The following is a 23501-nucleotide window of genomic DNA, read 5'->3' as shown; positions in this document are numbered from 1 at the left end:
GATTCCTTGTAAAACCCGCTTAAGTAAATTTAAGCAATACATCTAGATGCGACTTCTAGTATAAGGTGGCCTCCTGTATGTTCCAGACGTTTTGTCGTGAAGGCCTCACGTGTTTCACGACTTGTACCCGATGTTTTCGTCGTCCTCTTCCTGCCGAGGCAGTGTTTGAACGTACGATTAAGGTCCCTTAAAATGATTACTAACGAGTATCTAGTATTCTTGACCAAATTCCGTGTAAATACTATAGCATCTTTGGCCAGTGTGAAAGTTGTTTGCATGACCATCGGCAGTTGATTCCGTTAGCCTGTGTCGGTCGTAATTGTTACTGTAGTTTTTTGGATGGAAAACATTTATTCACTTAAGGTTGATCAGTGTTGCCATGAGATGGTCTTCAGGGGCGAGGCATCTTACTTCTTAATTAAATTTAATTACTGGGAAGGGCTTCGCCATAGTTCATTGTGCCGTAAGCCGTTTGTGCAGTTGCTCAGCTTAGTTATCGTCCTTGACCTATAATTGTCTGTAATATCAACGACGTATGCCAATTAATAACTCTTGTTGCAACTGCTTAATACTTTAAATTATTTTGATAAGAAAAGGAAGGAGATTTTATTTGAGGTTCAGCAACATTTTAAATTATCGTTTTCCAGCCACGCATATTAACAACTGTATTTACTGGTATGGTGAGCCTTGGGTTTGGTTGTCTTATTTATTAGTGATCAGTGCTCCCATTATTAAATTGTGTATTTTACTAACTGTAAAGTATTCTATTGTTGTTAAACAAAGTTCTGTTTATGTATAAATGCAGTTTAGTTAACACAGCACATTACTACTCTGCTGCCTCTCCCTGCTGCCTCAGTGTCGTCTACTTGCTGAACAGAATCTCACATACCGATTCTAAGGCATAGCATTACCGCATCAGATGGACGCGATCATTTTATTTTAAGCTTCTGCAATCAGGCCTGACACTTCAAGTATTTGCTGAATGTCCTTCTAAGACGCAAGAATTCAACTGTGGAATAACCTGCTTAATACCAGAAGAAACTATCTTATTGTCATCATATTTAAAAATAAGCACACACAAACTTACATCCATCGACTTACACGAAAGAAGTGCGCCCATCATCCAATCAGAAGGGATGTAGACAGTTTAAACGTAGAAATAAATAAACAAGCAAAAAATACAAACTTAAATACAATTTTGTAATAGTATGGTTACATACACTAGCCCATGACATTAACAAGCATTATGCTATCGTAAAACTTAGCTAAACACAGAAATCTGAAAAGAATCAATGGGGAAAAATTGGGATCCTGAGCTAATGAGTAACTGTGAGCTATGTTTGCAGTTTTCTAAAGCCGTCCCCTCAGGGGACGAAGAGCTCGTGACGTCACAGCGTGGAATTCGCGGCCCACGAGAAAGACAGGCCGTGGTACTTACATCACAGTACGTGTCAGTGCAGGTCCTACGAGTGCGAGCACTCGTCTCCGACAGGGATCGATAAGTTGTTTCACATGCGTTTAATATTTTTTGACTCATCGTTGAAGGGCATACAAGCCCTCAATAGCACACGACAAAGTAGGTACCTTTCAAATTACATATTAATTTGCCGTGCGCCCTGCATAGAGCTGAGCGTTCGCGAAGTTTGGCGGACAAGCCGACTAGTGTGACGTCACAAGTTCGTTGCGGTGTCAATATATCTCGTTGCCCTCGTTCCAGGACACTGGGAAGCGTCAGATAAGGAATCTGGCATGTCAGATGTTTTTCCTGTGCTAGAGGAACGTGGCGAATGAGATACGACATCATTTTAAGTCACAAGCAAAACGTAGGGGCCACAATACTGATTGGCGTTAAAGTCGTATTTGGTTGGTTTTCTTTCTCATAGAGTGCTGGCCGGAGGGGCCGAGCGGTTCTAGGCGCTACAGTCTGGAACCGCGCGACTGCTACGGTCGCAGGTTCGAATCCTGCCTCGGGCAAGGATGTGTGTGATGTCCTTAGGTTATTTAGGTTGAAGTAGTTCTAAGTTATAGGGGACATGACCTCAGAAGTTAAGTCCCATAGTGCTTAGAGCCGTTTGAACCATTTGAACTTTCTCATAGAGTACTTGGTAAGAATATAAGCAATTTCACAGCATCAGCAAACGAAGGATCTCTCGAAAAACGGTCGTTTTAGCTGCAATTTTTTATTATAAACTGACAGGAAATTACATAACGATAGGTAAAGGCTTTCTGTAGTTGATGGTTTTAGTGTATAACTAGCGTGCTACGAAAGTATGCCATTTCAACGCTACGTCACAATGATGATCTATCTTTCAGGTAAAATCTGCACATTAAATGTCAAATAACATTTGTAAATACATTCCTTAGAAACTGTGTGTCATCTACGGAAAATCGCTTGCTATGTCGAAGCTATAGCACAGTTGCCAGGGTTCTGTGTTCTGGAATTAAGAAGATAAGGTTACTACATTTGCGCCCAACTTATTCCAAATTTTTTTCACCTTTGGTTTTTTAAAGGATTCTGGGACTTTATTATTAATTGAAGAGAAATTTTGTCTCAATGTCGTTATAATAAATAATGTATTCTTTCTGCAAAGGCCAACGAACGGGCTGGAATGTTTCCCCAGTGATCAGAAATCTTAACATAACTGCCAGTCTATGCCTGAAGCAATCAAAAATTGCATAGTGTATGTTTTTGCTATTATGAAACTTTCTCTAAATTATACACTATGTGTTCAAGAATATCCGGATAACTGCGCCCTCCAACGGTAATGCTGGAATTCAATATGGTGTTGCCCCCCCTTAGCGTTGATGACAGCTTCCACTCTCGCAGGCATATGTTCAATCATGCGCTGGAAGGTTACTTGGGTAATGGAAGCCCCTTCTTCACGGAGGTATCGATGTCTGTCGGTGAGGCCTGGTACGAAGTCGACTTTCCAAAACATCCCAGAAGTATTCTATAGGATTCAGGTCAGGACTCTGTTCTTGCCAGTCCATTATAGAAATGTTACTGTCGTGCACCACTCCACCACAAGCCGTGCATTATGAACAGGTGCTCGATAGTGTTGAAAGATGCAATCTGCATCATGGAATTGCTCTTCAACAGTGGGAAGCAAGAAGGTGCTTAAAACATCAACTTAGGTCTGTGCTGTGATAGTGCCACGCAAAGCAACAAGGGGTACAAGCCCTCTCCATGAAAAACACGACCACACTATAGTACCATCGCCTTAGAATTGTACTGTTGGCACTATGCACGCTGGCAGATGGCGTTCACCGGGCATTCGCCAAACCCACACCCTGCCGTATTGTGTACCGTGATTCGTCACTCTACAGAACGTTTTTCTACTATTCAATCGTCCAATGTTTACGCTCCTTACATGAAGCGGGGCGTCGTTTGGCATTTATTGGCGTGATGTGTGGCTTATGAGCAGCCGCTCGAGCATGAAATCCAAGTTGTCTCACTTCCCGCCTAACTGTCACTGTGCTTGTAGTGGATGATGATGGAGTTTGGAATTCTTGTGTGATGGTCTGGACAGATGTCTGCCTGTTACACATTACGACCCGCTTCAACTGTCGGCGGTCTCCGTCAGCCAACAGACGAAGTCGGCCTGTACGCCTTCGTGTTGTACGTGTCCCTTCACGTTTCCACTTCACTATTACGTCGGAAACAGTGGACCTAGGGATGTTTAGCGATGTGGAAATCTCGCGAACAGACATATGACACAAGTGACATCCAATCACCTGACCACGTTCAAAGTCCTTGAGTTCCACGGAGCGCCCCATTCTGCTCTCTCACGATGTCTAATGACTACTGAGGTCGCTGATATGGAATACTTGGCAGTAGGTGGCAGCACAACGCACATGAAAAATGAAAACCATATGGTTTCTTTGCGGGGGGGGGGGGGGGGGGTCTGGATACTTTTGATCACATAGTGCATGTCTAGGGATGAACTGGCTCATGTTTGTATCTTGGGGTAATTATTTCTGTTTCAATTATGGTGAGCAGCTTCGAAGAGATCTGCTTTTCCGAACGAATTTCCTACGAAACGAATCTCGATTTTGAAACCTATGTGATGAAGTACGTTATTTCATGATGTTTGAAGCCAATGCGACATCGAGAATATGGATGTAACGCATGCGTAAACTGATATTAGACACTACAACAAACACCGACCAAACAGCCTCGGAGGCCCAACGGTACCTACCGGCCTCCGTGTTACCCGCAGTCCGTAGACGTCACCGGGCGGGGATACGGACGGGCATGTGGTCAGCTCTCCGCTCTACCAGCTGTTGTCAGTATTCGTGACGGTGCCGCTACTTCTTAGTAAAGTAGCTCCTCAGTTGCCCTCATAAGGGCTGAGTCCATCCCGCTTGGCAGACCGAACGGTGACCCACTTAAGTGACAGCCAAGCCCGACAGCGCTTAACTTCGGTGACTTGGCGAGAACCGGTGTTACCACTGTGACGAGGCTGTTGGCGACAGTTAACTAATAACTTCTAGCAGTATGTATCTCAGGTCTCTGTACAGCATTATGTAGTTTCCTCTAGTAGCAGTTCTCTATTCAGGCCATCAAAGGGTCGATTATCTTCTTCGCGATTTCCTCGGCTCTTCTTCGACAATCGCTAACAGTGTTAACGCAACTGTTTGGCACGCGGCCCTTTTCATAAAGACACTCCATTGTTTTGCGAGCGTCCACCTCAACGTTAGCCGCCTCATGCCGTATGAGGAGGACTGTAAATACTGTCATATTGAATACTGCAGTAGGCACTTAAATGAAGAAGAATGTACGTCTCTAAAAAGGGCAATCTGAGAGGATGGACACATAAAGAATGGATATGGAAGAAAACTTCGTTAACTGGAGAGATACTTCAATTGACTGATGAAAAAAGTTCAGCAGTACTTTGGAAGACTTGAGATCAAATAAGGCGGAAGAAATACAAAACGTTACCTTGGAATTTCTAACATGTGGGGAGAAGTGACAACCAAACGACTACGCAAGTTGGTTTGCATGGTCTATGATTCTCGAGATATACCATCAGACTTCCGGGAAAATATCAGCCACCAAATAAAGAAGATAAAAATTGGAAATAATTCAGCTACTATCTTGGCCAAACGATGATGAGAGTGGTACTCATCGAAACGCTGCGAAATTTCAGTGCAACCATCTGGATGGACCCCGAGAAGATTTCGTAATAGTATCGTCAGCTTAACAGCTCATGAACCAAAGCTGCTGCCGAGAGTCATACATAGAAGAAAGGCTAATGGAGCAAGGCTTAAGAAGAATCAACAGCGTTCGTAGGATTTATTGACCTAGAGAAAGCGTTCGACAACGTGAAATGGTGCAATGTGTTCGAAATTCTGAGAGATGTAGGAATGAGCTATAGGGGAATATAGGTACTGTACAATATGTACAAAGACCAAGACGGAAGAATAAGAATGGAATACCAAAACCAAGTGCTCAGGTTTAAAGGGGGGTAACACAAGGATGTAGTATCTCGCCGCTACTGTTCGGTCTGTACATCGTAGAAGCCGTGACGGAAGTGAAAGTTTAGCAGTGGGCTTAAAATTCAAGGTGAAAGAATACCGTTGATAAGAATCGCAGATGAAATTGTTGTTCTCAGTACATGTTAAGAATAGTTACAGGCCCTGTTAAACGGAATGTACGTCTAATGAGTACAGACTATACATTAAGGTTTAACCGAAAAAATACGAAATTAATTAGTAGCAACAGAAATGAGATAAGCGATAAATGCAAGTTCAGAATTGTTGCCAATGAAGTAAACGAAGTCAATAAATTCTACTACGGAGAAAGCTTCATAAAATGTGACGGACGAAGCAAGGAGTATGTAAAAATCAGAGTAACACTAAAGTAGATGGCTTTCCTTGCTAAAAGACTCTACTCGTATCCAACATCGGTCTCAATACAAGGAATAGGTCGGTGTGGCCATGCGGTTCTAGGCGCTTCAGTTTGGAAGCGCGTGACCGCTACGGTCTCAGGTTAGTTAGGTTTAAGTAGTTCTAAGATCTAGGGGACTGATGACCTCAGAAGCTAAGTTCCATGGTGCTCAGAGCCATTTGAACGAATACAAGGAACAAATTTGTGAGACTGTGCGTTTGGAGCACAGCATCATATAGATGTGCATCAAGGACTGCGGGAAAACCGGAAAAGAATACAATCGAGGCGTTTGAGATATGTTGCTGTACAAAGATGCTGAAAATTATATGGAATGGTCAGATAATGAATGAGAAGGTCTCCGTAGAATCGATGGAAATAGGAAAATATCTGGACTGAATGTTAAGACATCAGGAAATGACTTCCGTGATACTATCTGGAGGTTTAGAGGGTAAAACTTGTAGAACAAGACAGAATTGAACACATTTCACAGGTAATCGACGAAACAGGTTTAAAGAGCTGATCGCAGATGAAGAGGTTGGCACAACCAGGATTCGAACTAGCTTAGTAGCGGGTTGAGCGAAAGCACACAACCGTGCGTTAGCGATCTCGGCCACGGAGGTGCTTACGTTTCCACTTCGTAACAAAGAGAGGGCGAGAAATGTTAAAACCGTCATAGCTATGTTCTGTACTGTTTGCAGGCACCCAGATGTTGCATTATATGAGTAATATAAAGATCTATTTTCGGTAGCTTTGTTGTACGGTCACGCCAGGAGTACATCACGCAGTGCTGAGATAGATAAAAGGACTGAGTTCCCTGGTCTCGGCCACCTTTCAGCAACATGAGGGCGACAGTGGCAGCTCTGCTCCTGTGCCTTGTGGTGAGTAGTCCTTACTGTAGCATACCCAGTGAGTGTTGTAGCTATAGTATTTTTTAATCACACCTTTAGGTATATATCGTGATTAGGAATTGTCGGCCAATTCTAAGGACATATTTTCATTATTTTTGAACAAGATTTAATATTCTTTTTGGCGTCTTAAGTAGGGACTCGCCAAGTTTTATAATGATCGTAAGGGAACAAGAGTCCCAAGTGCAGTACGATAAATATACACTTATTGGTCCTGGTACGTTGGTTCTATTTTGAACTGCAATTTCCTTAACCTTTAATACAAATGGAGATGAAGGACTTGGCCCATACAGTGACCATTTCATTTCAACATATGTATTTGCATCATAGATAAATCATTAAGAGAATTACAATCATAAATCATATAATAATTTCTTTAAGAAACGCCATTCAGGCAAACTTTATAAACTAATTGTTATATAATACCACAAATGAATTAATCTCTTTAAAAACGTTTCGAAAAACCGCCATTCGGGCTATTTCCACGTAGATTGAAAACCGCCCCTCCCGGGCGAGATATTACCAAACAACTTTACAAAGTTATAGACAGTTTAATCAATAATAACCCAGTTATTTCCCCATCAAAATTGACGTACGCCACTAAGGCTGAATTGCACCGCAATTTTAGAAAACTGTTTCAATTAAGACACATTCTTCTAGATTTTCCTCAAATATTTAAAATATTTAACCCGGGCAACCTTGCAGAGCCACCACAAGTTTTAGAAAACTGCAGTTTGTACAATAACTGAGGACCGAGACTGCGAGGCCGCGACTTGGCCACGAAAGGTGGAGGCGACTGAGTACTTATCTTCGAATTAAGATGTCGACTCCGTTTGTACTTCCACCCCGTTCATAACACCGAAATCGGAACCAAACAGCACACGCGAGCTCAGGCGAAGTACACCTCCCGTACGCCCGCTAGTAATTTAAAAGGGGAGGCTCTGCACTTCGGTGGCCCACTGCTTCCGATCTCTGAAACATAAATCAGAAGGGACAACAGGGAACCAAACAACCCTTCCTTCACCTTAATACTCAAACTTATACAGAAAACTACTTCGATAAAATTGACAATAATAAAACTGATTTCATTCCTTTAAGCAGAACCACGTACACGAATGATGCAAATGGAACTGGCTCATTAAATCCCAAGCATCAAATGGGGCACCTTATGTGGGCCAGCTGAAGTAAGAACAATACTATCAAGGAGCGAAGCACACAATAAGAGGCATGAAATATCACATCACAGTCCTTGCAGCGCTTTGATGCCTCAAGAGCAATCATCCTTATATTTCACTAATCGTTGGTAGGACTTGAATTACTTAACTTGGTGCCAGCTGCTGGATCGATGTAGCGAAGACACCAAACGTTACTTAGTCCGATAGTAACAAGCTATTTTCAAGATTCTTATCTCTCATACTAATATATTTTCCCAAACTTGGAGTGAAAATTTGAAATGTACGTATGTAAAATCAGCCCTTGACTACCAGTACATTGATTCGAAGAAAAACCTCCATTACTAGAGTCAAGTGATTTGAGCAATAATATGTTTTTACCTACCGTGGATTGTAGCAGCAGATAGAAGAGACGTACTGCACGCTGCAACAAACAACTCACCTTTTCAAATCGGAACCACACGGCGCCACACGTGTGACTTTGCTCTGTCACACAGCCTAGAGATTTCGGCGGTTGTACGAAGTCGTGCTGAAAAATAAAACAAACGTTATTAACATTGTACATCTTTACTCTTCATGTCTACATGTTTGCAGCCGTCTGCCGCTAGAGGGCTCCGAATTGTAATGTGTAACATGGCGATATGTAACGTAACTATGTCGGACCGTGGGAAACAGCTTACTGTAATCGATTTTCGAATTCCGAGAATTCGCCAAATGACAGACCATACACGAGTGCTGCGACATCTGCAACAATCCGACGTCTTGGATTCACACTGTCATCGATCATCCTCCATGCCGTCCTGACTTGGCCCCATTCTATTTTCATCTGGTTCCAAAACTTAAACAACGCCTTTGAGTTATGAAGCTGTCCAAGCAGAGGTGAGGCTGTGACTCCGTCAAACTTTGTGTTCGTTACAAGGGTGTCTGAGCTGAGAAAAAATATGTGTACATAAAGAATAAAGATGTAGAATGTTAATAACGTTAGTTTTGTTCACATAAAAAATTCGGAGGCATAACTTTTCAGCACGTCCTCGTACCATTACGATTGGACATGGGCGACTTTTAACTATTGAAATAATACTGTTAATCGTACGTGTTCTTATTGTTGTCATGATTCTATCCTCTGTAAGCGTCTTCGTTTCCGAATAACTGCTCCAAATTTAATCCGTTTGAACCTGTTCACAGTAGTTAGGACTAGTCTCCCTCTATACTTTGTATCCTCCTCCCCCTTCCCCTATTTCCCGCACTCTCAGTTACACAAATCCATGATGCCTCATAATGTATCTTATTATCTGATCCCTTCTTTCAGTTAAGTTGTGCCATAAACTCTTTTCCTCAGATTTGATTAAGTATCGCCTCAGTAGTTGTTCCATCTATCCATCTAACCTTCACCATTCTTCTGCAGCACCAGATTTCAGATGCTTCTATTCTCTTCTAGTATCAACTACCTGTCGTCCACGTTTCCCTTCCGCACAAGGCTACCCTCCAGTCAAATACCTTCAAGAAAGGTTTCCTAACACACATATATGTATTAGATGTTCACAAATTCCACTTACTCTCAAATAATTTTCTTACTGTTGCTAGTCTGCATTTAATATCCTCTCTGTTCCTCCCATTTCCAGTTAAAGTTCTTCCTAAATAACAAAACTCGTTCACTACTTTTAGTGTACCGGCTCCTTACGTAACTCGCCACTAGCGCCTGATTTAATTCGACTACATCCAATTAGTAGGTTCCACCTTTGTTGATCTTTATCTAACACACTATCGGTTCTGTTCAACATCTCATCCGACTCATTTGCCGTCTCTGGCAGAAGTACAGTATCTCAGCAAACCTCTAGTTTTTATTTCTACTCCCTGACTCTTCGATTCTCTTCTTTTCCGGCTTTCCCTCAATCCATGATTCTCTTCGACACAATGCTGTGTTCCAAACGTACATCCTCAGAAATCTCTTTCTCGTATTAAGGCCTATGTTTGATACTAGTAAACTTCTCTTTTCCAGGAATACCCTTTCGGTCAGTGCTTTATACGTCCTTCTATCGTCCGTCAAGAGTTACTATGCTCCCAATGTAGCACTTTAGCGGCCTCAATTTCTATGTTAAATTTATACCATTTCTCCTTACTTTTGTTTTCTTCCGTCTACTCTCAGCCCACGGTGAGTACTCATAACACTCTTCATCAAATTCAACAAACCTTTCAGACTTTCGCTGAGGTATCAATATCATCAGATTATCGTTGATATGCTCTCAACTTGAACTTTGATCACACTCCTGAACTTCCTTTTTTCATTGCAGTTTCTCGATGTATGGATGAACAATAAGGACGAAAGTCTGCATCCCTGTCTAACAACGTTTCTAATCAGATCACTTCGTTCGTGGTATTCCTTTATTACTTTTCCTTCTTGGTTATTGTACACATTATATATTTACATTACCCATCTTTCCCTGTAGCTTACCCCGAATAACATAAAACATTTGCAAATTATTGCTACAGTAGTGTGAATTATGTAGCTATTTTCAGCACACTTCATAGCCTACGTGGAAACTATTAAATAAATTATATGTTCTGAAGCCTATCGCCTACTTGGTACTTCGTCGTTGGAATTTGTTATGTGCAATTAATACCTTAGCTCGTCTCTAAGCACCGTCAGTGGGTTATCAAAATATGAATGGGGGACGTATAAACTGATAAGACATTTCATACGGTACATGGTGAAAGCGTAGTACGAACACATCGAAAATCCATATTAAAGGTAAAATAAAATAGACCATCGTATATTCTATTAGCTAGTGGTCATAAATTCTCATAAAACTTCTGCCAGTCAGTAGTTAATTTGACTACAGTCTGTTACCGTTGTAATTTGTACGGATTACATTTTAATCGCTTCAATAGAATCATCTGCTTGCCGATGTTACTAACGCTAAGGCCCCGAACTGACTTTTCAACTTCCATAAGGAAACATCCAGTTCTTTCAGTAGGACAGGATTTTCAGAATTCCAGTTAAAAGACAAGTTTAGTTAGTAATTTTAAGCGTTATTGCAAGAGTAAAAGTGAAAAACAAAACGTTCATTCAAAATGGGTCAAATGGTTCTGAGCACTATGGGACTTAACTGCTGTGGTCATCAGTCCCCTAGAACTTAGAACTACTTAAACCTAACTAACCTAAGGACATCACACACGTCCATGGCCGAGGCAGGATTCGAACTTACGATCGTAGCAGCAGCGCGGTTCCAGACTGAAGCGCCTAGAACCACTCGGCCACAACGGCCGGCTGAAACGTTCATTAATGTTAAAACTAATCTCGTATAGATATCTCGTAAACTCACTCGTTCGACATCGTTTGGATAAAAAAAAATGTTGAAATGATCTGTGAATCATGAAACAAGCTAACTAACTAGTTCCTTCGAGCACATCAAAGCAAACACGAGCTACAATACATATTAAGGTGATCATTGTCTTACACAATAAACAACTCATTTCCATGTGGAAGGTATCTACACTTCATTCGCAGAGTTAAGTAATTTCAATTTCTCGTTGAAAAGTTGCAAATGTCTTATAAGTTCAGAAATGGTGAAAATATAAGTTCATGAAAGAGTCTTATCATCTGTGATCATACAGAACATTCACATTATAGTGTGTGGGGCAATCGCAATACACACAATTATGTATATCAGTTGTGTTACTTTTTAATCACTGTTCTGCTCTATTGACGAATAGAAGTTTGGATCTATGATACAAAATTTGGCTTTTAGGGAGTAAAACGTTGATGCACTGCATCGCTCATATCTTTACAGAGAAGTGTAAGAAATTTTTAATTCTTGTTTAAAAGTGTAAAATACACGCAAAGGGTAATTTAAATCTCATAACAGGAAATATTGTTTGCTCAAATTAAACGCCCATTTCCAATAGTAGTGAATCACGTTTCAGCGTCAGTTTATTCCTCTATTCCTTTATAGTAATAAGAAATTCTTCTAGGTATCCCCCAAACGATTGAAAATTATATTCGTAGAGTAAATATCTAAAATGCGACATAAAATATACTTAAACAGCGCTTTCCACAATACCAAGTTGAGGATCATTAACGGCTTCGTTATCCATTGGCAATTGATAAGACAAAAGACGTGTCTAACTAAAACATCGAATGACATTCAACACAGATAAATAATATAACACAGCGTATGAAACATAGAAATTACTTGTTTTAAATCTCTGCCAAAGCTCAGTATACTAAAATTTCTATGAGCTGTGACAGTGGGTCTTACAACATGTCTGGATAGCACAGTCGGGCATGCAGTTGCCCACAAAAGGCAAATGTTCTGGGATCGAATCCCGTTGTGGTACACATCTTAAATCTACCAGGATGTTTTTGTCTAATTTGCATCTCATTGTCTGATTGACTGGACTAAAGCACCATAACATGCTAACATTTCACAGAGCATTTTATCTACAGACTATGAGATACATCACACAATTCTGTTGCAGGTGACAGCATGCAGGTGCCAGGAAACTCCACCTGGCCCTCCTGGACCAACTGAGGGGCCACAACCAACTGGACCACCAGGCCCACCAACTGGAGGTCCTGATCCAACAGGTCAACCTACTGGAGGTCCTGAACCAACTGGACCACCAGGCACACCAACGGGAGGTCCTGAACCAACTGGACCACCTGGCCCACCAACTGGAGGTCCTGAACCAACAGGTCAACCTACTGGAGGTCCTCAACCAACTGGAGGTCCTGAACCAACTGGAGGGCCACAACCAACTGGTGAGCCACAACCTACCGGAGGACCTCAACCTACTGGACAACCAGGGCCAGCTTCTGGGAGACCTGGGCGCATTTGGTTTGGTATCTTCTAATGAAACAGCACTAGAGTCTCACTGAAGCATGACTACAGCTCTTCCTTCCTCTTGGCCACTAAAGTCTTTTTAATTTATTGATAAGGATTTTTATTGTTACTTTTGATACGTTATGTTGTTGTTGTTGTGCACAAACAACAACAACAACATATGTTGATTAGTTATGTCTCATTAAATTAAGATTGAAAAACTCTTCGTTTGGTTCTTTTATTTTACTACCACATCGCTAATGTTTTCTGATTGACTCAAAGCGGAAACGTCACAAATACAAAACATCACTAGGAGCTTCAAATGGTACACAGTACTCGCTAGGAAAAGCAGATGTCGCTAATGACGAACTGTGCAAACACTAACGATTGGAACTTGAATTTTTTTTTCAGGATGTCATCATTTGCCTTTACAATACGATATATAAGCCAGAATACCTGAAGAGAAAGACGTGTATGTGTTCCTGCACTATTACTTACAACGCCAATTCAGTCTATGTCTCCTATGTTTTCTTCCTTAGCGTGTCATATTGTCCTAGGTAGAAGCCGTGGAATTTCTGAGTATCAAGTGGTTGGACGTTCACTTGTCACATTCTTACACCTATGCTGCCTTGTGGACAGAGAATGCCTGGATCTCTTCTGAATTAATTAAAATTTCACACTCTCATATAATAGCAACCAGTAGCTCTTCTAAATAGCATTTGCTATACAAATAGAGCCGATGTCCGCGAATCATAGTGAACTTGTAACCCCTTCTTTTAAGACAGTATATTCTCCGCTGCTGTATCTCGAACAACGTTAAAAGTTTGTGAGAAAAGTCAGTAAGAGGGCAATTTTGACTGCTATTGTAATAACATTTCAACAAAACAACAGAAACTGAGGTGTATTTCCAACGTCATGCATTTATCTCATAAACCTTAGAATTACAGTTCATAGACTAAATTAATAGCACTAGCATTATGCTATCTTACATTCGATAGTCTTCAGTATCGATGTTCGTCGTAACACGTATGGTTGCTCATAAATATAAGTAAAGCCAACAAATAGTCATGGAGCTACTGTTATGGGTGTGAAAAATACCACACAAGCAACGCACTTGCTGCTAACAGCTACATTGGTTACAACACTGAAGCGCCAAAGCAACTGCTATAGGCATGCGTATTCAAATACAGGGATACATAAACAGGCAGAAAACGGCGCTGCGGTCGGCAATGCCTATATAAGACAACCAGTGTCTAGCGCAGTTGTCAGTTACTGCTGCTACAAAGCCAGGTTATCAAGATTTAAGTGAGTTTGAATATGGTGTTACAGTCGGCACGTGTGCAATGGGACACAATATCTCCGAGAAAGCGATGAAGTGGGTATTTTCCTGTACGGCCATTTCACTAGTATACCGTGAATATCAGGAATCCGCTAAGACATCAAATCTCCGACATCGCTGCGGCCAGAAAAAGATCCTGCAAGAACAGGACGAACGACGACTGAAGAGAAGCGTTCAGCGTGACAGAAGTGCAACCCTGCCACAGATTGCTGTGGAGTTCAGTGCTGGGCCATCAAGAAGTGTCAGCATGCGAACCATTCGACGAAACATTGCCGATATGGGGTTTCGGAGCCGAAGGCCAACTCGTGTACTCTTGATGCCTATGACACAAAACCTGGGTCAGCACCGACATTGGACTGTGATAACTGGAAACATGTTGATTGGTCGTACAAGTCTCGTTTCAAATTTCATCGAGCGAATGGACGTGTACTGGTATGGAGACAACCTCATGAATCCATGGACCCTGCATGTCAGAAAAGGGGACTATTCAAGCTGGTGGAGGCTCAATAATGGTGTGGGGTGTGTGCAGTTAGAGCGGTATGGTACCTCTGATACGTCTAGCTCAGACTCACAGATGGCACGTACGTAGGCATCCTGCCTGATCACATGCATCCATTCATGTCCATTGCGAATTCCGACGCACTTGGGCAATTCCAGTCGGACAATGCGACACCCCACACGTCCAGAATTGATACAGAGTGGTTCCAGGAACACACTTCTGAGTTTAAACACTTCCGCTGGGCACCAAACTCCCCAGACAAGAGCATGATTGAGCATAAGTGGGTGCCTTGCAACGCGATGTTCAGAAGAGATCTCCACCCCCTTGTACTTTTACGGATTCATGAACAGCCCTGCAGGATTCACGATGCCCTTTCCCTCTACCATTATTTCAGATATTATTGAAGTCCATGCTACGTAGTGTTGCGTTACTCTACTTGCTCGCACGGCTCTGCACGATATTAGTAGGTGTACCAGTATCTTAGGCTCTTCACTGTATAATCAGTAAAACTTTCCAGAAAGGGTAAGTAAAATATAAACCACTGTCACACCACCACCTAACACGAATTTATTATCGAGTATACAGAACATATTTTAGTGAAAATAATGCACATGAGAGAGTCTTTTATCTCTGTGACCTAGTTGAATTTGAACTTAAAGTGCATTTGGAACTGTTCTTCTGATATATTGTCTGGTGATGTATACTGTCTAACAGTTCACCTTCTGTGACGTCTGACGCCACGTCATATAAAACTAGTAATGGCGTCATTTCCTTCACAGCTGTCTGTCTGCTTCAGTTTTTGTATCTGAAAAAATTCTCACTGTTCCGAATAAATTAGTCCATTATAAATGCATTCATAGTCAGTCTTATGTTAGTAATGTGAATTTAATCCTTTTTGGGTCGTACTGTTTTTACAAATGTTTCCTTTACTTTCCTTATATCCTATGATTATTTAGGCTTTATCGTGACGGTTGTAGTTTGTTTCTGCAATGTCTCGATGACATCCTCCCACGGTGCTTTGGAAGTTGTAGTACTCACTACTGCTCCACTTTTTTTGTAGAGTTTTGGTTTTTCAGGCGTATACTTTGTTGTAGTTCAAGTATTCCGAACACTGGTGCAGTTTGGTCCACATCCCCTAAGCTGGAGCTGAGCCATTTCTTTGGAGTTCTCTCTCAAGGTGTGCAGGAGAACTTCTGTGAAGTTTGAGAGGTAACAGAAGAGGTACTATGGGACTTAAAGCTGTGAGGCCAAGTCATAAGTCGTGCTTTGACAGCTCAGTAGGTATAGAGTTTGCACTTGAAAGACTAACATTCCAGGTTCGAATCCTGGTCTGTAACAAAGTTTTAATCTGCAGGTAAGTTCCAGATCATTGTACAGTCCATTAGAGAGTAAAAATTCAGTCACGAAGTTACAGCTGTCAATAATTACGTCTAAAAAAGTCCTTCGAGGCAACCAAAATTTTCAGTTTAGGACGGTATGTTAATGGATAGCTCCGCTGATAACTTGTTTGAAATCGTCCTGAAGCAGTACAAATACACTACTGGCCATTAAAATTGCTACACCAAGAAAAAGTGCAGATGATAAACGCGTATTCATTGGACAAATATATTATACCAGAATTGACTTGTGATTACATTTTCAGGCAATTTGGGTGATTAGATCCTGAGATATCAGTACCCAGAACACCCACCCCTGGCCGTAATAACGGCCTTCATACACCTGGGCATTGAGTCAAACAGAGCTTGTGTACAAGTACAGGTACAATGTACAGCTGCCCATGCAGCTTCAACATGATACCACAGTTCATCAAGAGTAGTGACTGGCGTATTGTGACGAGCCAGTTGCTCGGCCACCATTGACCTGACGTTTTCGATTGGTGAGAGATCTGGAATATTTGCTGGCTAGGGCAGCAGTCGAACATTTTCTGTATCCAGAAAGGCCTGTCCGGGACCTGCTACATGCAGTCGTGCATTATCCTGCTGAAATGTAGGGTTTTGCAGGGATCGAATGAAGGGTAGAGCCACGGTTCGTAACACATCTGAAATGTAACGTCCACTGTTCAAAGTTCCGTCAATGCGAACAAGAGGTGACCGAGACGTGTAACCCAATGGCACCGCATACCATCACTCCGGGTGATACGCCAGTATGGCGATGACGAATACACGCTTCCAATGTGCGTTCACCGCGATGTCGCCAAACAGGGTTGTGACCATCATGATGCTGTAAACAGACCCTGGATTCATCCGAAAAAATGACGTTTTGCCATTCGTGCACCCACGTTCGTCGTTGAGTACACCATTACAGACGCTCCTGTCTGTGTTGCTGCGTCAAGGGTAACCGCAGCCATGGTCTCCGAGCTGATAGTCCATGCTGCTGCAAACGTCGTCGAACTGTTCGTGCAGATGGTTGTTGCCTTGTAAACGTCCCCATCTGTTGACTCAGGGATCGAGACGTGGCTGCACGATCCGTTACAGCCATGCGGATAAGATGCCTGTCATCTCGACTTCTAGTGATGCGAGGCCGTTGGGACCCAGCACGGCGTTCCGTATTACCCTCCTGAACCACCGATTCCATTTTCTGCTAACAGTCATTGGATCTCGACCAACGCGATCAGCAATGTTGCGATACGATAAACCACAATCGCGATAGGCTACAATCCGACCTTTATCAAAGTCGGAAACGTGATGGTACACATTTTTTCTCCTTACACGAGGCATCACAACAACGTTTCACCAGGCAAGGCCGTTCAACTGCTGTGTGTGTATGAGAAATCGGTTGGAAACTTTCCTCATGTCAGAACGTTGTAGGTGTCTCCACCGGCGCCAATCTTGTGTGAATGCTGTGAAAAGCTGATTATTTGCATATCACAGCATCGTCTTCCTGTCAGTTAAATTTCGCGTCTGTACCACGTCATCTTCGTGGTGTAGTAATTTTAATGGCCAGTAGTGTAGTTGTTGCCTGTTATTTAGGAGACGTGACTTGAAACACATCCTACACTCTTGTGATCTCACAGACGTTCTGTGGTAAAAAAACTGGAACTTCTTCCGTAGGTCGTTGGAGGAGCGAAGCAATCTCAGAGTGTGGAAAGAAGCGCAAGGCAACTAAGTGTGTTGTCGCTAGGTATTAAGACATTGCCGTAAACTGAAAATCTCCGGTGTAGGAATCAACGATCCCGTGAAACCACGCTCACTCTGTTGGTCCACGAGACCCAGGAAGCAGTAGTAACGACCGCCTAGGCTGATGTGTTCCTAGACTTCCGAGAGGGATTCGCTAGCGTTCCGCACTGTCACATAATGAACAGTAAGTGAGTGTACGGAATATCAGACCTGCTGCGTGTATTGAATAGTACCTCATAAAAATCTAAACGTAACAATCAGTTTATAACAGCAAGACCGCAGCACTTGATTAAGTAGGTTGTAATAAAGATATCTAGTCTTTCGCCCCTAATGTTAAAACTACAGGGTGGTCCATTGATCGTGACTGGGCCAAATATCTCACAAAATAAGCGCCTAACTAAAAAGCTACAAAGAACGAAACTTGTCTAGCTTCATTGGGGAAACCAGATAGCGCTGTGGTTGGCCCGCTAGATGGGGCTGTCATAGGTCCAACGGTTATGAACTCAGTTTTTTTTTAAATAGGAACCCCCATTTTTATTACATATTCGTGTAGTACGTAAAGAAATATGAATGTTTTAGTTGGACCACTTTTTTCGCTTTGTGGTAGATGGCGCTGTAATAGTCACAAACATATGGCTCGCAATTTTAGACGAACAGTTGGTAACAGGTAGGTTTTTTAAATTAAAATAAAGAACTTAGGTACGTTTGGACATTTTATTTCCATTGTTCCAATGTGATACATGTACCTATGTGAACTTATCATTTCAGAGAACGCATGCTGTTACAGCGTGATTACCAGTAAATACCACATTAATGCAATAAATACTCAAAATGATGTCCGTCAACCTCAATGAATTTGGCAGTACGTGTAACGACATTCCCCTCAACAGCGAGTAGTTCGCCTTCCGTAATGTCCGCACATGCATTGACAATGCGCTGACGCATGTTGTCAGGCGTTGTCGGTGGATCGCGATAGCAAATATCCTACACCTTTCCCCACAGAAAGAAATCCGAGGACATCAGATATGGCGAAAGTGCTTCGACGATCAATCCACCTGTCATGAAATATGCTATTCAGTACCGCCCTCCCATAATGCCGCACCATACATTAACCTGCCAAGGTCGCTAATGTTCCACTTGTCGCAGCCATCGTGGATTTTCCGTTGCCCGATATTGTATATTATGCTGGTTCACGTTTGTGAATGACGCTTCGTCGCTAAATAGAACACGTGCAAAACATCTGTCATCGTCCCGTAATTTCTTTTGTGCCCAGTGGCAGAGCTGTACACGACGTTCAAAGTCGTCGCCATAGAATTCCTGGTGCATAGAAATATGGAACGGGTGCAATCGATGTTGATCTAGCATTCTCAACACCGAAGTTTTTGAGATTCCCGATTGTCGTGAAATTTGTCTGCTACTGATGTGCGGATTAGCCGTGACAGCAGCTAAAACACCTACTTGGACATAATCATTTGTTGCAGGTCCTGGTTGACGTTTCACATGTGGCTGAACACTTCCTGTTTCCTTTAATAACGTAATTATCCGGTGAACGGTCGGGACACTTTTATGATGTCGTCCGGGATACTGAGCAGCATACATGGCACACGCCCGTTGGGCATTTTGATCACAATAGCCATACATCAACACGATATCGACCTTTTACGCAATTGGTAAACGGTCCATTTTAACACGAAACAAATACCGTTCGCACTGGCGGAATGTTACGTGATACCACGTACTTATACGTTTGTGACTATTACAGCGCCATATATGACAAAGCGAAAAAAGTGGTCCAACTAAAACATTTATATTTCTTTACGCACTACACGAATATGTAATAAATAGCGGGTTACTATTGTTAAAAAACCAGTTGTTATCCGTTTGACCTATGGCAGCGCCATCTAGAGGGCCAACCATAGCGCCATCTGGTTTCCCCCTTCAAGCTAGACGAGCTTCGTTCTTCGTAGTTTTTTCGTTTAATGCTTATTTCGTGAGATAATTGGCCCGGTCAAGAAGCAATGAAAAGGAAGGTTTAAGAGTGGGATCGAAATTCAGAGTGAAAATATAAAAATTATAAGATTCGCTTATGACAGGCGTCCTCAGTGAAAGGAAGGAAGAATTACAGAACCTGTTCAAGGGAATGAATAGTATACAGAATACAGAATGTGGATTGATAGTAATTTAAGGGAGTCTGCTACCTTGGAAGCAAAATAAAACAAGAGAGACGAAGCGAGGAGGATAGTTAAAGCAGATTAACACAGCCAAAGACGGCTTTAATATATACCTGGCCATAAGGAATATACTGGTATCAAACATCGGCCTTAATTTGAAGAAGAAATTTCGGAGAGTGTGTATTTGGATCCTCATCTGATGACGACATGGCTCACGTCACGGACATCGCGCTGGACAGTATACTGTGTGACACTGTACCGCAAGTACAGCATGACTCCGCGAAGCAAAGCCCGAAGAACAGGTCTGCACCAGACACAGAGGCCAAACACCGGAAGGAGAAGTACGAAGACCGCTGACGTCATCGCAAACAAGCCTTAGAAGAAATACGTCGTATCAAACAGCTGCTTCAGGAGGATACAGACGATGGTTCTGAGGAAGTATCACCATCTGACTAAACCACCGAGCGACAGCAACAGGTCCTCGTGGAACAGTAAATACGGATTGTGACTCTATGGAATGCCTGCCTATTGATGACACCATTGCTAACGAGGCTCTTCAACCAGTTTAGCGCAGGGAGACCCTTCACCACGGTGCTGCTCAGGCACTGTAACGAGCTGCGCAACCGATACTTGTTACTACAAGCGGAAGTGACACCCCAGCTGGAGCGTCGGCGCAGGAGCTACCCTGTCATTGAAGAGATTTACTTTTAACAGTGTGTACATTCTGAGGTTTGATTAATGTAGCCAATTTTTTTATGCCTCTTTTCGATTTTCTTCTCGACGTTATTTTTGACCGCCGACCTCCTTCGGTCCCAAAGGCGCCAAATATCCACCTATAGCGATTTACAAATGTGCCAACCATATTAAGCTGTGCCGCGACCTTAAGGAACAGATTTCTGGTGGAGGTGTTCGACTTTTGCAAGAATCGACAGTTACCATTTCACACGTGCCAAGATGTCACCAGCAGGGATATGAAGGTTGTAGTCAAAGATTTGCCACCATCGATTACTGTGGAGGAAGTGCACAAAGACCTATAAAAGCAAGACTTTGCCAAAATATTGTAGACCAGTTCAAGCGTAAGACGCAGGGAAAGCCCATCCCACTACCAGTGTACGCTGTGACACTACCAAAAGGAGATAAATTGATACCATATATGGAGTCCGCTATGTGCAGTCGGCGAAAGTGTGGGTGGAGGTTCTGCAACGAACCGTTCCAGTGTAGACGTTCTCAATGTTGAACACACACATCTAATTATTGTTGCCTTCCCGCTCATTGTATTAAATGTGGCTCCACGCACCCCATTACTGAATGCACACTACCTCCAGACTCACCTCCTGGTTGCCAGGGCCCACATGCTGCTTTTTGGGAAGGCTGCAGCGAATTTCAGAAAGCTCTCAAGACGTCCTGCACAACCACAGACGGAACCTCCAACTGTTCCGGACGGTGTAAAAACTTGTAATGTCTGGCATTACTGGCCTCGCTCTCAAAACGCCCCCCCCCCCCCCCCTACTCTCCTCCACCGCCGCAGGGCCAAGTGTGGACTACAGCTACAACACGGGAGGGACGAACGATTGCTTCAGCAATGGAGGGTGTACAGCGTGACACTGGTCGTTCACCAACAAGGGCGTCTCGGGACAAAGATGCGGATGCTGCACTTAATGAAGTGACAAATGGTTCAAATGGCTCTGAGCACTATGGGACTTAACATCTGAGGTCATCAGTCTCCTAGACTTAGAACCACTTCAACCTAACTAACCTAAGGACATCACACAAATCCATGCCAGATGCAGGAGTCGAACCTGCGACCGTAGCCCATAAACAGCCCTTTTCAATCTATCCCACGCATGTTCGATAGTGTTCATGTATGGAGAATATGCAGGCCGCTCTAGTCGAGCGATGTCGTTCTCCTGAAGGAAGTCATTGACAAGATGTGAACTATGGGGGCGCGAATTGTCGTCCACGAAGACGAATACCTCGCCAATATGCTGCCGATTGCTTGCACTATCGGTCGGAGAATGGCGTTCACGTATGGTACAGCCATTACGGCGCCTTCCATGACCACCAGCAGCGTACGTCGGCCCCATATAATGCCACCCCAAAACAGCAGAGAACCTCCACCTTGCTGCACTCGCTGGATAGTGTGTCTAAGGAGTTCAGCCTGACCGTGTTGCCTCAAAACACGTCTCCGACGATTGTCTGGTTGAAGACATGTGCGACACTCATCGGTGAAGAGAACGTGATGCCTATCCTGAGCGGTCCATTCGGCACGTTGCTGTACCCATCTTTATCGCGCTGCATGATGTCGTGGTGGCAAAGATGGACTTCGCCATAGACGTCGGGAGTGAAGTTGAGCGTCATGCAGCCTATTTTGCACAGTTTGAATCGCAACACGACGTCCTTTGGTTGCACGAATAGAATTATTCAACTTGGTGGCGCTGCTGTCAGGGTTCCTTCGTGCCATAATCCCTGGGTAGCGGTCATCCACTGCAGTAGTAGCCCTTGGGGCGTCCTGAGCGAGGCATGTCATCGACAATTCCTATCTCTCTGTATCTACTCCATGTCCGAACAACATCACTTTGGTTCACTGAAAGAAGCCTGGACGCTTCTTGTGAGCCCTTCCTCACACAAAGTAACAACACGGATGCGATCGAACTGCGGTACTGACCGTGTAGCCATGGTTGGAACTACAGACAAAACGAGCCGTGTACCTCCTTTCTCGTAGAATGACTGGAACTGATCGGCTGTCGGACTCCCACCGTGTAATAGGCGTTGCTCGTTTATGGTTGTTTACATCTTTGGGCTGGTTTAGTGACATCTCTGAACGGTCAAAGCGACTGCGTCTGTGATACATTATTCACAGTCAACGTCTATCTTCAAGAGTTTTGGCAACTGGGGTGACGCAAAAGTTTTTTTGATGTGTGTATTACAAGGTTACGGCAGTTTACAACTTGCTTCTAACTTGCTATTTCTACATTGCAAAATATTTGTTAACAGATGATACGCAAGTGTGTAGTAAAGGTCTAAATGTCTTAACAATAGTATTTTGCAGTGAATAATAAACCTGTGATATACTACCTACGTCAAACACTGTGATATTGCGAAGCCTGCTAACACTTCGTTACTCAGTCAGGGCACTATATAAAACTAGTAATGTGTCTACCGAACAATAAATAGTGTTGTAGTCTATGTGTATGACTTACATGATCAGTACTTAAAACTATATACAGATAGAACACAATTTTTTCTTATGTGCATGTTACCTATTATTTACTCCCATAATGTGGTGTATAGAACTCTAGTTGCCATCACTTTAGAAAACGAGTAAATGATAAAAGCAATACACTGCAGGGCACTATTCGGAAGTTTAAGAATGAAAAAAGTGTCTAGAATGAAATACAATGTAAAAATCTACTGTTAGTTATAGTGAAAAAATTTCTGTAACCACCATGGAGTTCTAAAAAGCACCTTAATACCATCTTCTTTAGTGAGGGAGATGTATTTCTGTGCATTCTATTAGATCTGTAAGACAAGCAACATACATATGGTTTTTCTGCATAGTGTTACTCCATACTCCAAAACCATTTCG

General features: G+C 42.7%; 2 protein-coding genes across 4 annotated transcripts in view; one reads left to right on the top strand and one right to left on the bottom strand.

Moving 5' to 3' along the window:
- Nucleotides 1-13014, top strand: part of LOC126336531 (proline-rich protein 2-like) — a 34598-nt gene extending 21584 nt beyond the window's left edge. Inside the window, exons 1-3 of one of the 3 annotated variants that reach the window (XM_050000328.1) lie at nt 6719-6768; nt 12447-12570; nt 12610-13014. In XM_050000328.1, coding sequence (XP_049856285.1) covers nt 6730-6768; nt 12447-12570; nt 12610-12821 — 375 coding nt within the window. In that variant the 5' untranslated portion in view covers nt 6719-6729 and the 3' untranslated portion in view covers nt 12822-13014. Of the gene's footprint in view, nt 1-6718; nt 6769-12446 lie in introns of those variants that run through there. The other 2 variants (XM_050000327.1, XR_007564971.1) reach the window with 2 other exon arrangements.
- LOC126336538 (proline-rich protein 2-like) overlaps nt 1-23501 on the bottom strand; it is a 479405-nt gene that overhangs the window by 416158 nt on the left and 39746 nt on the right. The gene's annotated exons all lie outside the window — the stretch shown is intronic.

Source organism: Schistocerca gregaria, chromosome 2, assembly GCF_023897955.1.
Source record: "Schistocerca gregaria isolate iqSchGreg1 chromosome 2, iqSchGreg1.2, whole genome shotgun sequence".
NCBI classification, from domain to species: Eukaryota; Metazoa; Arthropoda; class Insecta; order Orthoptera; family Acrididae; genus Schistocerca; species Schistocerca gregaria.
This window is presented reverse-complemented; position numbering and strand designations above follow the sequence as displayed.